Below are 17,967 nucleotides of genomic sequence, written 5' to 3'. Positions count from 1 at the left end.
CTAAATGAATTACTCTCTTCCATTGAACTTAAATTGGAAAATGAGGAAATGAAATGAAACTGCTATATTATCCCAGACTTAAGCTAATTTCCAAACTTATTAACCTAGGTTGTTTATGCTAATTTTGGTTTATAAACCAGTTTCAAGTTGAGCAAATATAATATAGCAACAATACCTTGAATGTTGTACTGTAATGTTGCACATTAATGTTGTAATGTTGCACGTATGTATGTACTGTGATGGAGTAAAACAGCAGAGCTTGATAGAAAGCAGAATTTGAAGTTCTATCTGCCAGTAACCAGCTGGGTAATCAGCACTCTGCTTAATCTTTTTGAATCGTAGTTTCTTCATTTGTAAAATGAAGTGAGTCATGAAATTTCTATGAGTATTAAAAATGTAAAAGTAGCCCATAATACTCAAAACAGGGTTGGTTTTTAAATTGGAGTATAGTTGATTTACAATGTCGTATTAGTTTCAGGTGTCAAAACAGTTTCTGTTCCGTCAAAGTCATTCCATAAAGCAAGCAAAAACCCAGTTATGGGTTTTCTCATCTCTGGATTTCTTTCGGAATCGAACTGGGCCACAAGAAGATAAAATCTGTGACATTTCCAAGATGTCCCGGATAGTCTTATTCTTAGCTTCTTTCTTGCTTTGGTGGACTTTAAGAAGTTCCATTTTAATGTTCTGACGCCATTTGTATTGCCCTATCAATTGTAAAAATAGATTTGGAGGCTGAGACTTCCTACATCTGCCTATCTTCTGTTGTCAGTGAGCTGGGGAAAGAGATGAGTGGAAACTGTATACGTGAAACTAAAAGGAAATCTGATTTAACATTTAAAAGAAATATTCAGAGAAATTTGGTATGGTAGATACAAAGGGAGACAAATGTGGAAGATAGATGAAGGGGACCAGAGTTTAATTTAGCTCAGGAGGAAGTTAGTGACCTCATGATTAGGCCTGTTGAATGTATAGTAGTCTCATAGGGAGACATCTAAACAAAAGTGTCCTGGAACTTCCCTGATGGTACAGTGGCTAAGACTCCGAGCTCCCAATGCAAGGGACCCAAGTTCGATCCCTGGTAGGGGAACTAATACCCCAACTAAGAGTTTGCATGCTGTAAATGTAAGATTTTATATGCAGCAACTAAGACCTGGTACAGGCAAATCAGTAAATAAATACAAGATGCTTTTGAACTATGGTGTTGGAGAAAACTTGAGATTCCCTTGGACTGCAAGGAGATCAAACCAGTCCATCCTAAAGGAAATCAGTCCTGAATATTCATTGGAAGGACTGATGCTGAATACTGAAGCTCCAGTACTTTGGCCACCTGATGTGAAGAGCCAACTCATTGGAAAAGACCCTAATGCTGGGAAAGATTGAGGGCAGGGGGAGAAGGGGTCGACAGAGGATGAGATGGTTGGATGGCATCAGCGACTCAATGGACATGAATTAGAGCAAACTATCTAGGAGATAGTGAAAGTTAAAGTGGAAAGTGAAAAAGTTGGCTTAAAGCTCAACATTCAGAAAACGAAGATCATGGCATCCGGTCCCATCACTTCATGGGAAATAGATGGGAAACAGTGTCAGACTTTATTTTTTTGGGCTCCAAAATCACTGCAGATGGTGACTGCAGCCATGAAATTAAAAGACGCTTACTCCTTGGAAGAAAAGTTATGAGCAACCTAGATAGTATATTCAAAAGCAGACACATTACTTTGCCGACTAAGGTCCGTCTAATCAAGGCTATGTTTTTCCAGTAGTCATGTATGGATGTGAGAGTTGGACTGTGAAGAAGGCTGAGCACCGAAGAATTGATGCTTTTGAACTGTGGTGTTGGAGAAGACTCTCGAGAGTCCCTTGGACTGCAAGGAGATCCAACCAATCCATTCTGAAGGAGATCAACCCTGGGATTTCTTTGGAAGGAATGATGCTAAAGCTGAAACTCCAGTACTTTGGCCACCTCATGCGAAGAGTTGACTCATTGGAAAAGACTCTGATCCTGGGAGGGATTGGGGGCAGGAGGAAAAGGGGACAACAGAGGATGAGGTGGCTGGATGGCATCACGGAGTCGATGGAAGTGAGTCTGAGCGAACTCCAGGAGTTGGTGATGGACAGGGAGGCCTGGTGTGCTGTGATTCATGGGGTTGCAAAGAGTCGGACATGACTGAGTGACTGAACTGAACTGATCCAGGAGATAGTGGAGGACAGAGGAACCTGGCGTGCTGCAGTCAATGGTGTGGCAAAGAGTCGAACATGACTGAGTGACTAAGCATAGCACGCAGCACAGCATAATTGATATGTAACATTAGTTTCAGGTGTATAACGTGATGATTTGATATTTGTAAATACTGCAAATTGATCACCACCCAAAGTCTAATTAACATCTGTCAGAATATATGCTTAACAAAATTTGTATTTCTCATAATGATTAACTTTTAAGATCTTCTCTCTTGGCATCTTTCAGCAATCCAGTATCATTAACTATAGTCATGTTCTATATTCTCTCCTATGACTTTCTTATTTTATAGCCCAAAGTTTGTACCTTTTAGACTTCCCTGTCATCCAGAGTTTAAGACTTGGCGCTTTCACTGCAGAAGGTACCCATTGGATCCCTGGTCAGGTATCTAAGATCCCACATGCTGCAGAGCAACTAAAAGCCTGCCCAGGGCAACCACTGAGCCTGTGTGCTCCAACTAGAGAATCCATGCACCACGACAAAGATCCCACATGCCGGCAACTATGACTCCGTGCCGCCAAATAAATAAATTTTTTTTTAATTACTAAAAATTATTTTAGAAAAGAAGAAGTATTTTCCAGGGAAGAGGGACCCACGTGATCCAGGCTGCTTTAAAAGGCAAGTGCATGAAGGCTGGGAATTGACCACTGGGTTTACTATATGTGAAGACTATGGGTGGCCTTGTGAAGAGTAGTTTAAATGGGATGTGGGCTCCAAAACTAATTGGAGTGGGTTCTCAAGGGATCAGAGAAGCAAGTGAGAGATGGAAGGTATCAAAAGCCCTTTCATGGAGTTGGGAGGCAAAGGGGGGAGAGAGATTGGAGCAATCACTGGAAAAAGATGTGGGATCAAGAGCGTCTTCTTTTAAAAACAGAATGAAATGTTTTGTCTGCAGATGGAAATGAACCAATCAGTTCAGTTCAGTTGCTCAGTCGTGTCCGACTCTTTGCGACCCCATGAATCGCAGCACGCCAGGCCTCCCTGTCCATCACCAACTCCCAGAGTTCACTCAGACTCAGTTCCATCGAATCCGTGATGCCATCCAGCCATCTCATCCTCAGTCGTCCCCTTTTCCTCCTGCCCCCCAATCCCTCCCAGGATCAGAGTCTTTTCCAATGAGTCAACTCTTCGCATGAGGTGGCCAAAGTACTGGAGTTTCAGCTTTAGCATCATTCCTTCCAAAGAAATCCCAGGGTTGATCTCCTTCAGAATGGATTGGTTGGATCTCCTTGCAGTCCAAGGGACTCTGAGAGTCTTCTCCAACATCACAGTTCAAAAGCATCAATTCTTCGGTGCTCAGCCTTCTTCACAGTCCAACTCTCACATCCATACATGACCACAGGAAAAACCATAGCCTTGATTAGACGGACCTTAGTCGGCAAAGTAATGTGTCTGCTTTTGAATATACTATCTAGGTTGCTCATAACTTTTCTTCCAAGGAGTAAGCGTCTTTTAATTTCATGGCTGCAGTCACCATCTGCAGTGATTTTGGAGCCCTCAAAAATAAAGTCTGACACTGTTTCCACTGTTTCCCCATCTATTTCCCATGAAGTGATGGGACCGGATGCCATGATCTTCATTTTCTGAATGTTGAGCTTTAAGCCAACTTTTTCACTCTCCTCTTTCACTTTCATCAAGAGGCTTTTTAGCTCCTCTTCACTTTCTGCCATAAGGGTGGTGTCATCTGCATATCTGAGGTTATTGATATTTCTCCCGGCAGTCTTGATTCCAGCTTGTGTTTCTTCCAGTCCAGCGTTTCTCATGGTGTACTCTGCATATAAGTTAAATAAGCAGGGTGACAATATACAGCCTTGACGTACTCCTTTTTCTATTTGGAACCAGTCTGTTGTTCCATGTCCAGTTCTAACTGTTGCTTCCTGATCTGCATACAGATTTCTCAAGGGGCAGGTTAGGTGGTCTGCTATTCCCATCTCTTTCAGAATTTTCCACAGTTTATTGTGATCTACACAGTCAAAGGCTTTGGCATAGTCAAGAAAGCAGGAATAGATGTTTTTCTGGAACTCTCTTGCTTTTTCCATGATCCAGCGGATGCTGGCAATTTGATCTCTGGTTCCTCTGCCTTTTCTAAAACCAGCTTGAACATCTGGAAGTTCACGGTTCACATATTGCTGAAGCCTGGCTTGGAGGATTTTGAGCATTACTTTACTAGCGTGTGAGATGAGTGCAATTGTGCGGTAGTTTGAGCGTTCTTTGGCATTGCCTTTCTTTGGGATTGGAATGAAAAGTGACCTTTTCCAGTCCTGTGGCCACTGCTGAGTTTTCCAAATGTGCTGGCATATTGAGTGCAGCACTTTCACAGCATCATCTTTCAGGATTTGAAACAGCTCAACTGGAATTCCATCACCTCCACTAGCTTTGTTCGTAGTGATGCTTTCTAAGGCCCACTTGACTTCACATTCCAAGATGTCTGGCTCGAGATGAATGATCACATCATCATGATTATCTGGGTCGTGAAGATCCTTTTTCTACAGTTCTTCCGTGTATTCTTGCCACCTCTTCTTAATATCTTCTGTTTCTGTTAGGTCCATACCATTTCTGTCCTTTATCGAGCCCATCTTTGCATGAAATGTTCCCTTGCAATCTCTAATTTTCTTGAAGAGATCTCTAGTCTTTCCCATTCTGTTGTTTTCCTCTTAGTGAGGGAAATTTTGATGCACAGTAGAGAAGAGAGAATGCCAGAGCTATGATTTTCAGTGGAGGGGCTGGGCTTAGTTAGCGAAATGGACAGTTCATCAGTGTAAGAGGATGTAGAATATTAAATGGGCACAGATGCAGGTGGTTAAATTGAAGTAGTGGGAGGTCGTGGGAGTTTCCCATGTGATTGCAGATTATCACTGATGTAATATTTGACCTGTGATTTGATTTTCTTTTTATTGAAGTGTAGTTGCTGTACAATATTCTGTGTTACAGATGTACGATACAGTCATTCATAATTTTTAAAGGTTATACTCCATTTATAGTTATTATAAAATATTGGCTATATTCCCCATGTTGTATAATACATCTTTGTAGCTTATTTTTTACCTAACAGTTTGTACCTCTTAATCCCCTAATCCTAAATTGCCCCTCCCCCTTCCCTCTCTCCAGTAGTAACCACTAGTTTGTTTTCTATATCTGTGAGTCTGCTTCTTTTTGATTCTCTAGTTGTATTTCTTAGGTTCCACATGTAAGTTGTATCCCATAGTATTTGTCTTCCTCTGACTTGTTTCACTTAGCATAATGCCCTCTAAGTCCACCCATGTTGCTATAAATGACAAAATTCCTTTCTTTGTTGTGGCTGAGTAGTATTTCATTCATCTCCATCCATTCATCTATTGATGAACACTTAGTTTGCTTCCATATCTTGACTAGTGTAGATAATGCTGATATGAACATTGGGGTTGTGTATATCTTTTTGAATTTGTGTTTTCATTTTTTTCAGATATATACCCAAGAGTGGAATTACTAGATCATATGGTAACTCTATTGTTAATTTTTTGAGAAGCTTCCATACTGTTTTCCACGGTGCCTGCACCAATCTACATTCCCACCAACAGTGTATGAGGCTTCCTTCTTCTCCACATCCTCACCAACATTTGTTACGTGTGCTTTTTGGTGATGCCATTCTGATAGGTGTGAGGTGATAGCATGATTTTGATCTTCATTTCCCTGACGCTCAAGCAATCTTGAGCATCCTTTCATGTGCTTCTTGATCTGTGATTTGATTTTACGATGAAACTTTGCAGTTTAAACATGAGCCTTTTAAGCCCCTGATGCTAAAGCAAATGCATGTAGAATGCCTTCTCCTTCTAATGTACTTGGGTAAGCATCACTCAAAATACTATGATTGGGAATGCTCTGGCAACCCAGTGGTTAAGACTCTGTGCTTCCAATGCAAAGGGCTTGGGTTTGATCCCTAGTTGGGGAACTAAGATCCCATATGCTGAGCAAAGTGACCCAAAAAAAGTGAGGGTTGGGGGGAGAATTTGATGATTAGAGTCTTGTTCCATCTAGACCCATAACTCTTGAGAGCCGTTGTTCTAATAAAGGAATGCCACTTTCTACATTGCCACTGCTTTAAGTTCCCAAGCTTAGCAAATGTTAAGTATTTTGAATTAACGAGTGACTCTAAGACAAAATTTGAATACTTCTGTGAGCACCACTTTGGACGACCACTTCATAGTGCCAGCCAACTGATGCCATGGAGTTTGAGTCATAGATAGGAGTCCCATCATAGTTATTGAACTCCCTTCCTTTTATAGGGTTATTCATTTGTGCCTATATTACTGAGAATTTTAGAAAGATGTGATTAAACTGTCCTAAAATTTGCCTCATTTGATGGTTGGACTGCTTGGTGTTTACCTAGCAACATTAGTGTTGTCATAGGCATGATAAATATTAGTGATCTATTAAATTACACATTTTCCAACAAACAGAACTTAAATAAATAATGATGCAGATTGAGTTTTTATGCTGCACGAGATTCTCCATAGAAGATCCCCTGGAGAAGGGAATGGCTACCCACTCCAGTATTCTTGCCTGGAAAATCCCATGGACAGAGGATCCTGGTGGGCTACAGTCGACGGGGTCGCAGAGTCGGACACGACTGAGCAAATAACACTGGTTGGTCCTAGGACCAGCAGCACTACAGAATCTCAGCCCCCAACTCAGGTCTGCTAAGTCTCAATCTGCATTTTCACAAGAAGCCCATGTGATTTTTATCCATTTTCAAGTTTGAGAAGTACAGCCTCAAATAACCCTATTTACCTGACAGTAAGATGCAACAAATTGAGGACAGTGTTTGAGGGTTATAGAGAGGCACCCCTCTAAGATTACAGGTGAAAGGAAGTGAAATTTTCCTTAGGGGGGTTAAATATAAAAATCAACTCATAATGGAGTGTAGATTCAATGTTCCGAAGGCAGAGTCAGTTTTTGGAGGCAAAATGATTTCCAGGATGGAGTAACCTCATTGACTACATAAAAACGTTGAAGGTAATTTCAAAGAACAGTGGCTGAGGGCCTGTGCTCTGAGAAGAACTGCACTTGGGCCTGTCCAGGCTGATCCATCCATCAGTGGTAAAAGGGAGACTGGTTGTGTGTGTGTTTATTGCCTTATATTGGAGTTGTTGTTGTTTAGTTGCTAAGTCATGTCTGACTCTTTTGTGACCCCATGGGCTGTAGCCCACCGGGCTCCTCTGTCCATGGAATTTCCCAGGCAAGAATACTGGAGTGGGTTGCCAGTTTCCTTCTTCAGGGGATCTTCCTGATCTAGGGATCAACCCACATCCGCATTGGTAGGCAGATTCTTTTCCACTGAGCCACCAGGGAAGCCTTCATCCTCCCTTTGAATAACAATAGAAATGCCCCTTATTCTATTTATATGTTCCCCAAGGGACCCAAAATTTTCATTCAGCTTCATATTGGCCTTCCCACAGTGAACCACCCCAGTGCTGAGAACGTAAAGAAAATGTTAGACCAACCACATGTTGCCAAGGGCTTCTTCCAGAACTGCATTTGGGGATCACCTCTGGAGAAGGAAATGGCAATCCACTCCAGTACTATTGCCTGGAAAATCCCATGGACAGAGGAGCCTGGTAGGCTACAGTCCATGGGGTCGCAAAGAGTCGGACACGACTGAGTGACTTCACTTCACTTCACTTCTGGTTCCTTATTCTGCCTGTCTAGCCCTGGGCCCCATGGAGTCCCTAACGCGTCCTTGATTCTACTAAGGAAGGGTGCAGTTTTCCCTCCTAAGATTGTGGACATAACTTTAATTACCCAAGGTCCTCAGCAACCCTTTCCTCATTTTCCTCCAATACCTTGCCGACTTTTCTGTTGTTTGAGTTTTATTGCTAATCACTTAATTAGAGAAACAGATTAGCAAAGGGGTTAATAAAATACACAATGGGGTGGGATAATTAAGTTTCCAACCAGTTTTAAAGTTCTTAGAATCATTATCTAGTTCTTGATTGATGTCATCAGGAGCTGCAAGCTCAACAGAGGGGAGGCAAGTGGTGTGAGTGAGAGAGGAGGGTAAACGCCAACAGGAACGGGCACCAACCCATGAGTCCAGAGCTGCAGGAGACTTAGCTTTTCAAGAGAAGCCAGAAGTTTAAAGCAATGACAATTTAGGACTTCCCTGGTGGTCCAGTGGTAAAAATTCCATGCTTCTACTGCAGGGGGTACAGGTTCCATCCTTGGTCCGGGAACTAAGATCACGTGTGCCGCAGGGGTGGCAAAAAGAGAGAGAGAGAGAGAAGCAATGACAACTCATTCAAAATTTTTGAAAACATTAACTCAACCTTAAAAAAAAATGCTACTGACATCCATCCTCAGCTTTTACCTACATTCTCCTCATTCAGATCATGTCTGTTGTGAGTCATCATACAGTCTTATGGAGGGGAGAAGGAGGGCAGACATGGAAATTCCTTACCTCCTTGGGCTTGTGTTCATTTTTACTCCATGGGTTTTTCCCAGAAGGAGTAAAACACTTAGTTATTAGCAAGAACATTTGCCCCTGCCATGAAAATTCCTCTTTGGCCCATTCCTCGATTTAGTTGTTTCAATCTGCTGACCATTTACTGAGTAGCTACTACTCAGGGCCTGGGGCTCTGTGGGAGGGACGCTTACAGGACTCTGAATGGTTCTATGCAGTGTATATTTCTGTGGTTTTCATGCAGTGTTTTTACTGAAGCATTTTTTGTTTCGTGGGGTTCTGTTTTTCAGCTTTATTGAGGTAACATGGTACATAATTGTATACAATTCTATAACCACCACCTCAAACAAGGTCTAGGACAGTTAGTTCCTTTACCTTAAAACTTCCCTCGAACAGGTACACACTGCTATATACAAAATAGGCAGACCACGAGGATCTATGATATGACAAGCAACACTATTCAGTATCTTGTAATATAATGGAAAAGAATCTGAAAAAGAATATATATATTAATATGTAAATACATAGGTATGACTGAATCACTTTGCTGTATACCTGAAGCTAACACAGCATTGTAAATCAACTATATTTCAATTACAAAAAAAAGAGACTAAGTGAAAAGTCCTAACAACATCAGAAAAAAAAAAATCCCCTCAAATCCTTTGCAGTCAATCCACGCCCCACATAACACCGTCTGCTTTCTGTCACTGAGTTCTGGAATCATACAGTAAATAGTCTTTTGTATTTGACTTCTTTCACTTAGTAACGGGGCATATATTTATTGTCATTTGGTCAATCCTAAACCCTTTGCCTCTGCTTTCCAAATCGATCCTAAATCTGTCTATCCGCCTACACTGTCTACTGCTACTTTGCTGGTCTGAGCCTCCACCCTCTCTCTTTGTTGAAATAATTGTGTTTATTTTTGGCTCTGCTGGAGTCTTCGTTGCTGTGTAGACTTCTCTCTAGTTGTGATGAACAGGTGCAGCTCTCTAGCTATGGTGCTCGGGCTTCTCCTTGCAGTGGCTTCTCTTGTTGCGGAGCAGAGGCTCTAGGGTGCACAGACTTTAGTGGTTGTGCCGCACGGGCTCAGTAGTTGCAGCTCCCAGGCTCTAAAGCACGGTCTCAGTGGTTGTGGCAGTTTGGGCTTAGTTGCTCTGCGGCATATGGAATCTTCCTGGATCAGGGACTGAACTGCACTGGCAGGTGGGTTCTTTACCACTGAGCCACCAGGGAAGCCCCACCACTCTCTCTTGAACCAGCTCGTATGGTGGACTTAACGCTGAACTCTGAGCTATGGCTCTCATACCTCCAATCCATTCTTCACAGAGGAACCCCAGTGATCTCTGTAATGTAAATCAGGTCATATCACTCCCACTTAAAACCCTCCAATGCCTGCCCATCACTCTTAGCTCTGGCTTTATGATCGGTATCCTACACAGGTAGACCCTGGGCCCCCTGCATTTCAGCCACACTGGCTTTCCGTATCTCAGCAAAACAGTCCCTATTTTTTGTACCTTCTGTGTTCAGCTTAGAAAACCATTCCCGGGTCTTCTGAAGTCTGGTGTCTTCAAATGTCATCCCAGGGACCACCCATCTTACGTCTCCCTCTGCCCCACCCGCTCTATTTTTATTGCCAACTGTTTTCTTCTCAGGGCATTCATCCTTTGCCCGTCCTTTTGTTTACCTGCTTATTTCCTCTCTCTTCATCCTGGAACTCTGAGAGCAGGGACCTCAGGCACTGCCATGGTTTCACCCCTGGCATGTCAAACACTGTCTGGCAATCATAAGCTGTGATTAAAAATTTCGTTAGTAAGTCTGTGCTTATATGGTTGAGTCTGGGGAGATTTGTGCAGGTTTTGTAAAGTCTTCATTATAAACCATAGAATAATTGTTCTTGCTGAAAGCCATACAAATTCTTTTTTTTTTTTTACAGTTTGTATTTTCTCTCTTCAGCCTTTTATTATCTTTTCAATTGTTCCCGCTCTTTAAATTTATTTGAATAATCATAAATGCAAGCTAAACTTTTCCTCACTCTGAATTTCAGTGCTCTTAAAAATATATTTTAAAAACTATTTTCCTCTTCAAATCACATTCTGTTAAAAAAAATTTCAAAAAAAAAATTCAGACCTCTCATCCTCTGAACATTTCCCTTCTTAATTTTCCAACTAAATTTTCTCAGGAGTAAAAAATTTAATTAAGTAATTTAAGTAAATCATCATAGTAAGATGATTAATTTCCCCTAACATTTTATTATGAAAAAATGTCAAGCATACAGCTAATTTGAAAGAATTGTACAGTGAATATCCATAGATCCACTATCTGTATTCAGTTGTTCATTTTGCCATATTTGCACTTATCTCTCTATCACATACTTATCCATCAATCCATCTGATTTTTTAAATGCATTTCAGAGTGGGTTAAAAACATTAGCACACTCTACCCCTTCTCATATGAGCATGCATTATATTAATATTAACCAGCGTTCAATATTTATGGGATTTTTAAAAGTAAATTACACATAGTGAAATGCATCCATTCTAGGTATAACATTTGCCCTTAGACCTGTGTTTAGCCCAAATCCCTATTAAGATATAGAATAGTCTCATTTCCCCCATATGGTTCTCTCATGCCCCTTCCCAGCCATTCCTGTCCTTGTACCCTTGTAGACAGTCATTATTGAAACTTTTTTTTTCTATCATAGATCAGTTTTGCCTGTTCAAGAACTTCATCTAAAGTGAAATATAGTCACTTGTGTCTGGTTTCCTCACTCATATGTCTTTAAATTTTATCCATATTATTGCTTATATCAGAAATTTGTTCTTTTTGTATTGCTATGTAGAATTTCATTGTATGATTATGCCACAGGTTGTTTATTCACTTTTTTATTGATATATATCTGGGTTATTTCCAGTTTGGGGCTATTATGAAAACATTCCTTCTGAATATTCTTGTACAAATGGACATTTTAAAAAATTCCTTTTGAGGGAATACGTGGGCTTGGTATTGCTGAGTCAAGGGGTACCTGCAAGTTTCGTGTTATCAGACATTACCAGACCATTGATCCCAAGCGGTTGCAGATGATTTACTTTTTAAAAGAATTGTTTGTTAATGTTGGTAATAAGTTGATGTGGTTCACACTTAAAATTTGACAATGAAAATACCCTTCTTCTACCACACACCCTTTCTTTCCAGTTGCCGTCTTTTCAATGGGTAAGTAAATGTTCTTATTTTCTTTACCCCAGATATTCTTATATACCTACAGGCCTGCAGGAAGCTCACACTGTGCATATATAGTTCTACACTTTGCTTTCTGAGACATTTTAGTTTTGAGTTATCTTGTCTATATTCCCTGGTGGCTCAGATGCTGCCTGCAATGAGAAAGATCCAGGTTCGATCCCTGGGTCAGCAAGATCCCCTGGAGAAGGAAATGGCAACCCACTCCAGTATTCTTGCCTGGAAAATCCTATGGATGAAGGAGCCTGGCAAGTCCATAGGGTCGCAAAGAGTAGGACATGACTGAGCGACTAACACTTTCTGTCTGTATTCTGTCTGTTATGTAGTATATATTACATAAAGCTGAATAACCTCTGTGGTCTCTGATTAGGCCCCTCAGAAAATGTTTGATCATTGTATACTTTCCAAACATTTCTATATTTGGCTGCGTTGGGTCTTTGTTGCAGTATGAGGGACATTTGTTGTGTCGTGTGGCATCTTTTGTTGCAGGCAGGGACACTAGTTGTGATTCGCAGGCTCTGTGGTATGGGCTTTGTTGTTCTGTGGCATATGGGATCTTAGTTCCCCAAGCAGGGGTTGAACCTGTGTCCTTTGCATTGGTCGGCAGATTCTTAACCACTGGACCAGCAGGGAAGTCCCAATCACTTGTATACTTTTCATGCCAAGATACCAGGGTAGGGATGGTAGAAACTCCAGCACTCATGACTTGAATTTGATAGCTACACCTTTAAGGAGAGAATGTTCCCCTCAAATCTTTTGAACTCAGCAGTTCTGCAGTCTTGCTTCTGCAGCCCAGAAAGTAAGCTTGAGCTGCAGCGGCATCCAGCATGTTTGCATGGTGACAATGTTGTGGTTTTTATGTACTCATGATCAGTAAATTCAATCTGTTCCAAAACACCTTGATCTTGATGTGTTTTCTCTACTTCATAAATACTTCTGTTAAAAGGAGTACAGTTAATGGACTCATCTACCAGATTTACTGCTAATATTCTCATATAATGCAACAGTGTCTGTATCAGGCTCATGTGAGAGTTTCGTGCCACAGGCAATACCACTGTACAGACTTAAATGGGTTATAGGGAGAGACTTGGTTTTAAACATGCCTCAAATGTGCTCCTTTTCATGAATATCTACTAGGAATTTCCATTATTGTGGTTTTTGATCATAGTTACAAAAACACGTACGAAGTATTTACAAAATAACAGCAGAAATATACTCTAGGTAAAGCCCACCTGGCTTATGCAGGTACAGCAATCAGTGATCTCTCTCAGCAGCTTTGCTGCTTCTACTTGTCATGCGTGCTAAGTCGCCTCAGTTGTGTCTAACTGATCTGTAGCCCACCAGGCTCCTCTGTTCATGGGATTCTCCAGGCCAGGATACCAGAGTGAGTTGCCATTTCCTTCTCCAGGGGATGACCAAGGGATCGAACCCACATCTCTTAGATCTCCTGCAGTGGCAGGTGGGTTCCTTACACTAATGCCACCTAGGAAGCCCAAGGTCTTTAAAAAGACTACAGACTTTGAGCCTCTCCCAAAACTGCTTGAGGATAAAAAACATTACTATCTTAGGAATTCCCTGGCGGTTTGGTGGTTAGGACTCAGTCTTTTCACTGCCAGGGTCTCTGGTTCAATCTCTGGTCAGGGAACTAAGATCCCACATGCTGTGAGCGACTGGCAAAAAACACCCAACAAACAGCTTACTACTGTCTTCACAGCTGTGTAACCTCAGCAAGTTGTTAACACCTCTCTGAACCTCAGTTTGCCATCAGTCAGGGTAGAGAGAAAGAGGAGCATTTAGCATTACTGCAGGAGTGAAGTGAGGTAATGTGACCAGTGCCCACCATGGAGCTTTGCACCAGTATTCATCTTCTGTTTGTGTTCGGTTTGTGCAAAACTCAAATCAGTGTGAGCAAAGAGGGGGTGACTTTTAGTTGACAAGAAACACAATGTTACCTGTTTGCTCCTAAATCATGTAGACAAAGAATTCCTGCCAGAACCTTAAGTGTTCATTAGAAATGTTAATTACGAGTTGGGCATTTGGACTGTTGTCTGTAATAAATACTCTTACACTTTGAGAACCAATCCTTAGGGACGCAAGGAAACATTAAGAACATTGTGCCATAGAACTTACAGTTAATCACCTGAAGCATGCAGAAGTAAAAGACAGCAGAGGACTTAGATCTTTTGATTCTGGAAGTATTGCTGTTTCCAAGGGCAACTGTGGCTGTGGAAAGACAGGTTACTGAATCTTTGAGTCAGAAAACCAAGGAAAATACCTACAAAAAATAAAACCAAAACAATTGAGAAAATGGTAATAGGATCATACATATCAGTAATTACCTTAAATGTAAATTAATTCAATGCACCAACCAAAAGACCTAGACTGGCTGTGTGGATGAAAACTTGTGCATGTATGCCCTTCCACTTACCACATCATTCTATTTCACCCCCCAAATTGTATATAATTATTTTATATTGTTAGGTTAACCATGTTTCCCTTATGGCTCTCAATTGTAATTATCTTTTTTTTTGTCTGATTGTTGGTTGTGAAAACTGGTAAACACCTAAACATCTTTTACTGTTGTGATTATATAACTATCACTCATTTAATACCATCATATCATGATTGGTCAACAGAAAATAGTAGAATTCTATAGCACTGAACACTGCCACTTAATAGAAAAAAGAAAAAGAAAACCCAGCTTTAAGACTAACCAAGTTCAGGCACTTTCTGTAGCTGTGACTTTGCAGAAGTAACAACCAGTATGTACCATGGTTTGCTCATCTGTAAACGAAATAATGATCTTTCTCTAGGGGGTTGTTAAGGTTAAATGAGCTAAGGTCTGTTATAAACTTTGTAAATAAAAAGCAGTGTGTCAAATCTGAAATTATGGGGACTTCCCTGGCAGTCCAGTGGTTAATACTCCAGGCTCCCAATGCAGGGGTCACCGGTTCAATCCCTGGTTGGTGAACTAACATCTTGCATGCCTCACGGCACAGCATTAAAAAAAGTTTTGTTTGAAATTATATCAAAACATAAAGTTTCCAAACAACATTAGTAACAAAAAGAAGAAAAGGGTAGGAACCCAGGCAGATCCAGGGTTGTACATAAAGAGCAGGGCAGTCCCATCAAGTTATTGCTGAATCAGCTCTTGTGTCACTGTTTAGCATGCGTCTCCCAGGGAGACGGTTTACTCACTTAGTCTGGTCGACATCAGGTTCTCTGCCTTCAGCAAGGGATTGTGGGCACCTGAATTGGGGTCCCACCAGTTTGCATCTCATGTAAGAGGGGTGGGTCCTGCAGAGCAAAATCAGGATGCTGTGGCAGGAGTAAGGGGAAATGGGTGCTGGGCAGACATAGTTCAGTTCAGTCACTCAGTCGTGTCCGACTCTTTGCAACCCCATGAACCGCAGCACATCAGGCCTCCCTGTCCATCACCATCTCCCAGAGTTCACTCAAACTCACATCCATCGAGTTGGTGATGCCATCCAGCCATCTCATCCTCTGTCGTCCCCTTCTCCTCCTGCCCCCAATCCCTCCCAGCATCAGAGTCTTTTCCAATGAGTCAACTCTTCGCATGAGGTGGCCAAAGTACTAGAGTTTCAGCTTTAGCATCATTCCTTCCAAAGAACACCCAGGGCTGATCTCCTTTAGAATGGACTGGTTGGATCTCCAAGGGACTCTCAAGAGTCTTCTCCAACACCACAGTTCAAAAGCATCAGTTCTTAGGTGCTCAGCTTTCTTTATAGTTAACTCTTACATCCATAAATGACCACTGGAAAAGCATCAAGCAAATGTCTCAGGAACACTGCAGACATAAATATCCTCTATGTGTATGTAAGGGTTTTATCACAAGGGAGAAAAGAATACTTTGAAGAATCAGTAATGGCTAATCACAGTGACTAATATGGGACTTCCCGGGTGGCACAGAATCCGCCTGCCAATACAGGAGACATGGGTTTGCTCCCTGGATCAGTAAGATCTCCTGGAGAAGGAAATGGCAGCCAACTCCAGCATCCTTTCGTGGGAAATCCCATGGACAGAGGAACTTTGTGGGCTACGGTCCATGGAGTCACAAAGAGTCGGACACAGCTAAGCACACATGCACAATGGCTATCTGCGAATTTTGTTTGTGAAATTTCCTTGAATTGTGTACCTATGATAGATGAACTTTTCAAGAGCTATCAAATTATGCTAATATGTATAACCTATTGAAATGCTCACTTTTACTGTGTGCACTTAATTTTCAACAGTTCCCGTAAATAGGTCAAGATTTTGTGTGAATTCTGTTGATTATGTTAATATTTTGTCAAGATTATCTTTGAGAAAACCAGAGAATGTATTTATTGACATGGAGGACATTCCTAATAGTGGTAATTTTGATTAGGTAATTTTCTGTATCTGAGGATGAGTTTAAAATTATGAACACTTATAATGTGTCTGGTATTTTTACCTCCTCAACTTGTTAGTTTTTTATCTGACACACAAAAACCCAGAGAACAAAGACCTATTACCCCCCTCCCCTGACACACAAATTTTAAGGTAAAATAAGGTTAAAGAAAAGAGTATGTTAGATATCCTTTGAGTTATAGGGGTTTTTTTTTTTCAATGTAGTTGATTTATAATGTGTTACTCTCAGGGGGCTTCCCTTGTGGCTCTGCTGGTAAAAAATCCACCTGCAGTGCAGGAGACCTGGGTTTGATCCCTGAGTTGGGAAGATCCCCTGGAGAAGGGAAAGGCTATCCACTCCAGTATTCTGGCCTGGAGAATTCCATGGACTGCATAGTCCATGGGGTTGCAAAGAGTTGGACACGACTGAGCAACTTTCACTTTTGAAGAAGGAAATGGCAGGTGTAGGCAAAGTGATTCATTTGTACATAGATACATACAGATATATAGATTCTTTTTCAGATTATTTTCTATTATATCAATAGGTTATTATAAGATATTGATATAATTCCCTGTGATATACAATAGATCCTTGTTGCTTATCTGTTTTGTATGTAGTAGTTCTTATCTGTTAATCCCAAACTCCTAATTTGTCCTTCCCTCTCCCTTTCCCCTTTGGTAACCATAAGTTTGTTTTCTATGTCTGTGAGTCTGCTCAAATAAGTTATCTGTATCATTTTTTTTAATTCCACATATAAATGGTATTATATGATATTTGTCTTTCTCTGTCTGACTTAGTAGGATCACCTCTAGATCCATCCATGTTGCTGCAAATGGAATTATTTCATTCTTTTTTGTGGCTGAGTGATATTTGAGTTATAGTTTGAATTCTGTTTATAGGAAGGCTGTTTCACCACCTTGCCTGTCTCCTTTTATGTGTCTAGCACATATGGTGAGAACCTGTGACCCACGGGGAAGATAAAGAGACTCTCCAGCAAGTGTACGATGCAAATGGAGCTCTCTCTTTTTTTTTCCTAATAATTTTTATTAGAGTATAGTTGATTGACAATGTTATGTTAGTTTCTGCTATACAGCAAAGTGAATCAGCTATCTGTATGCATGTATCCCCTCTTTTGGGGATTTCCTTCCCATTTAGATCACCACAGAGCGCTGACTAGAGTTCCCAGAGCTGTTCAATCGGTTCTCATCTGTTATCTATTTTATAATAGTGTAGATGGAGCTTCCACTTGGCAGAACTGCTCTTAGTATCCGAGGTATCATTAAAATACAGTTTCCACACATGAACCCCCCGTGGTGGCTCCTTAATTCCTGTCAAGGAGAGTGACGTGTTCTTGGTTTGTGTCCTGTAGATTCTGCCGTTCTTGCATCGCTACCAGTCTAAAGAACAATAAGTGGACCTGTCCTTACTGCCGGGCCTATCTTCCTTCCGAAGGCGTTCCAGCAGCTGATGTCGCCAAGAGAATGAAATCCGAGTTCCGGAATTGCACCGAATGTGACACTCTGGTACGTCACCCTGCCTTTGCTCATAGTTACCAGCTTAGACCGCCGAGAAAATTGTCAGACAGCTAGTCATTTCACCTCTGCCTTTGACCTCATCCTACTCGGATTTCAAAGTGGATTGTCTTAGTCTCTCCTCTTCCTGTCCTCCTGT

At 41.2% G+C, this 17,967-nt stretch overlaps 1 protein-coding gene across 2 annotated transcripts in view; it reads left to right on the top strand.

Moving 5' to 3' along the window:
• Positions 1-17,967, top strand: part of RNF125 (ring finger protein 125) — a 115,110-nt gene that overhangs the window by 70,831 nt on the left and 26,312 nt on the right. For both annotated transcript variants that reach the window (XM_060405383.1, XM_027960741.3), the window contains one exon: positions 17,666-17,819. In XM_060405383.1, the coding sequence (XP_060261366.1) occupies positions 17,666-17,819 (154 nt within the window). The remainder of the gene's footprint in view (positions 1-17,665; positions 17,820-17,967) is intronic.

Source organism: Ovis aries, chromosome 23, assembly GCF_016772045.2.
Source record: "Ovis aries strain OAR_USU_Benz2616 breed Rambouillet chromosome 23, ARS-UI_Ramb_v3.0, whole genome shotgun sequence".
Lineage (NCBI taxonomy): Eukaryota > Metazoa > Chordata > Mammalia > Artiodactyla > Bovidae > Ovis > Ovis aries.
This window is presented reverse-complemented; position numbering and strand designations above follow the sequence as displayed.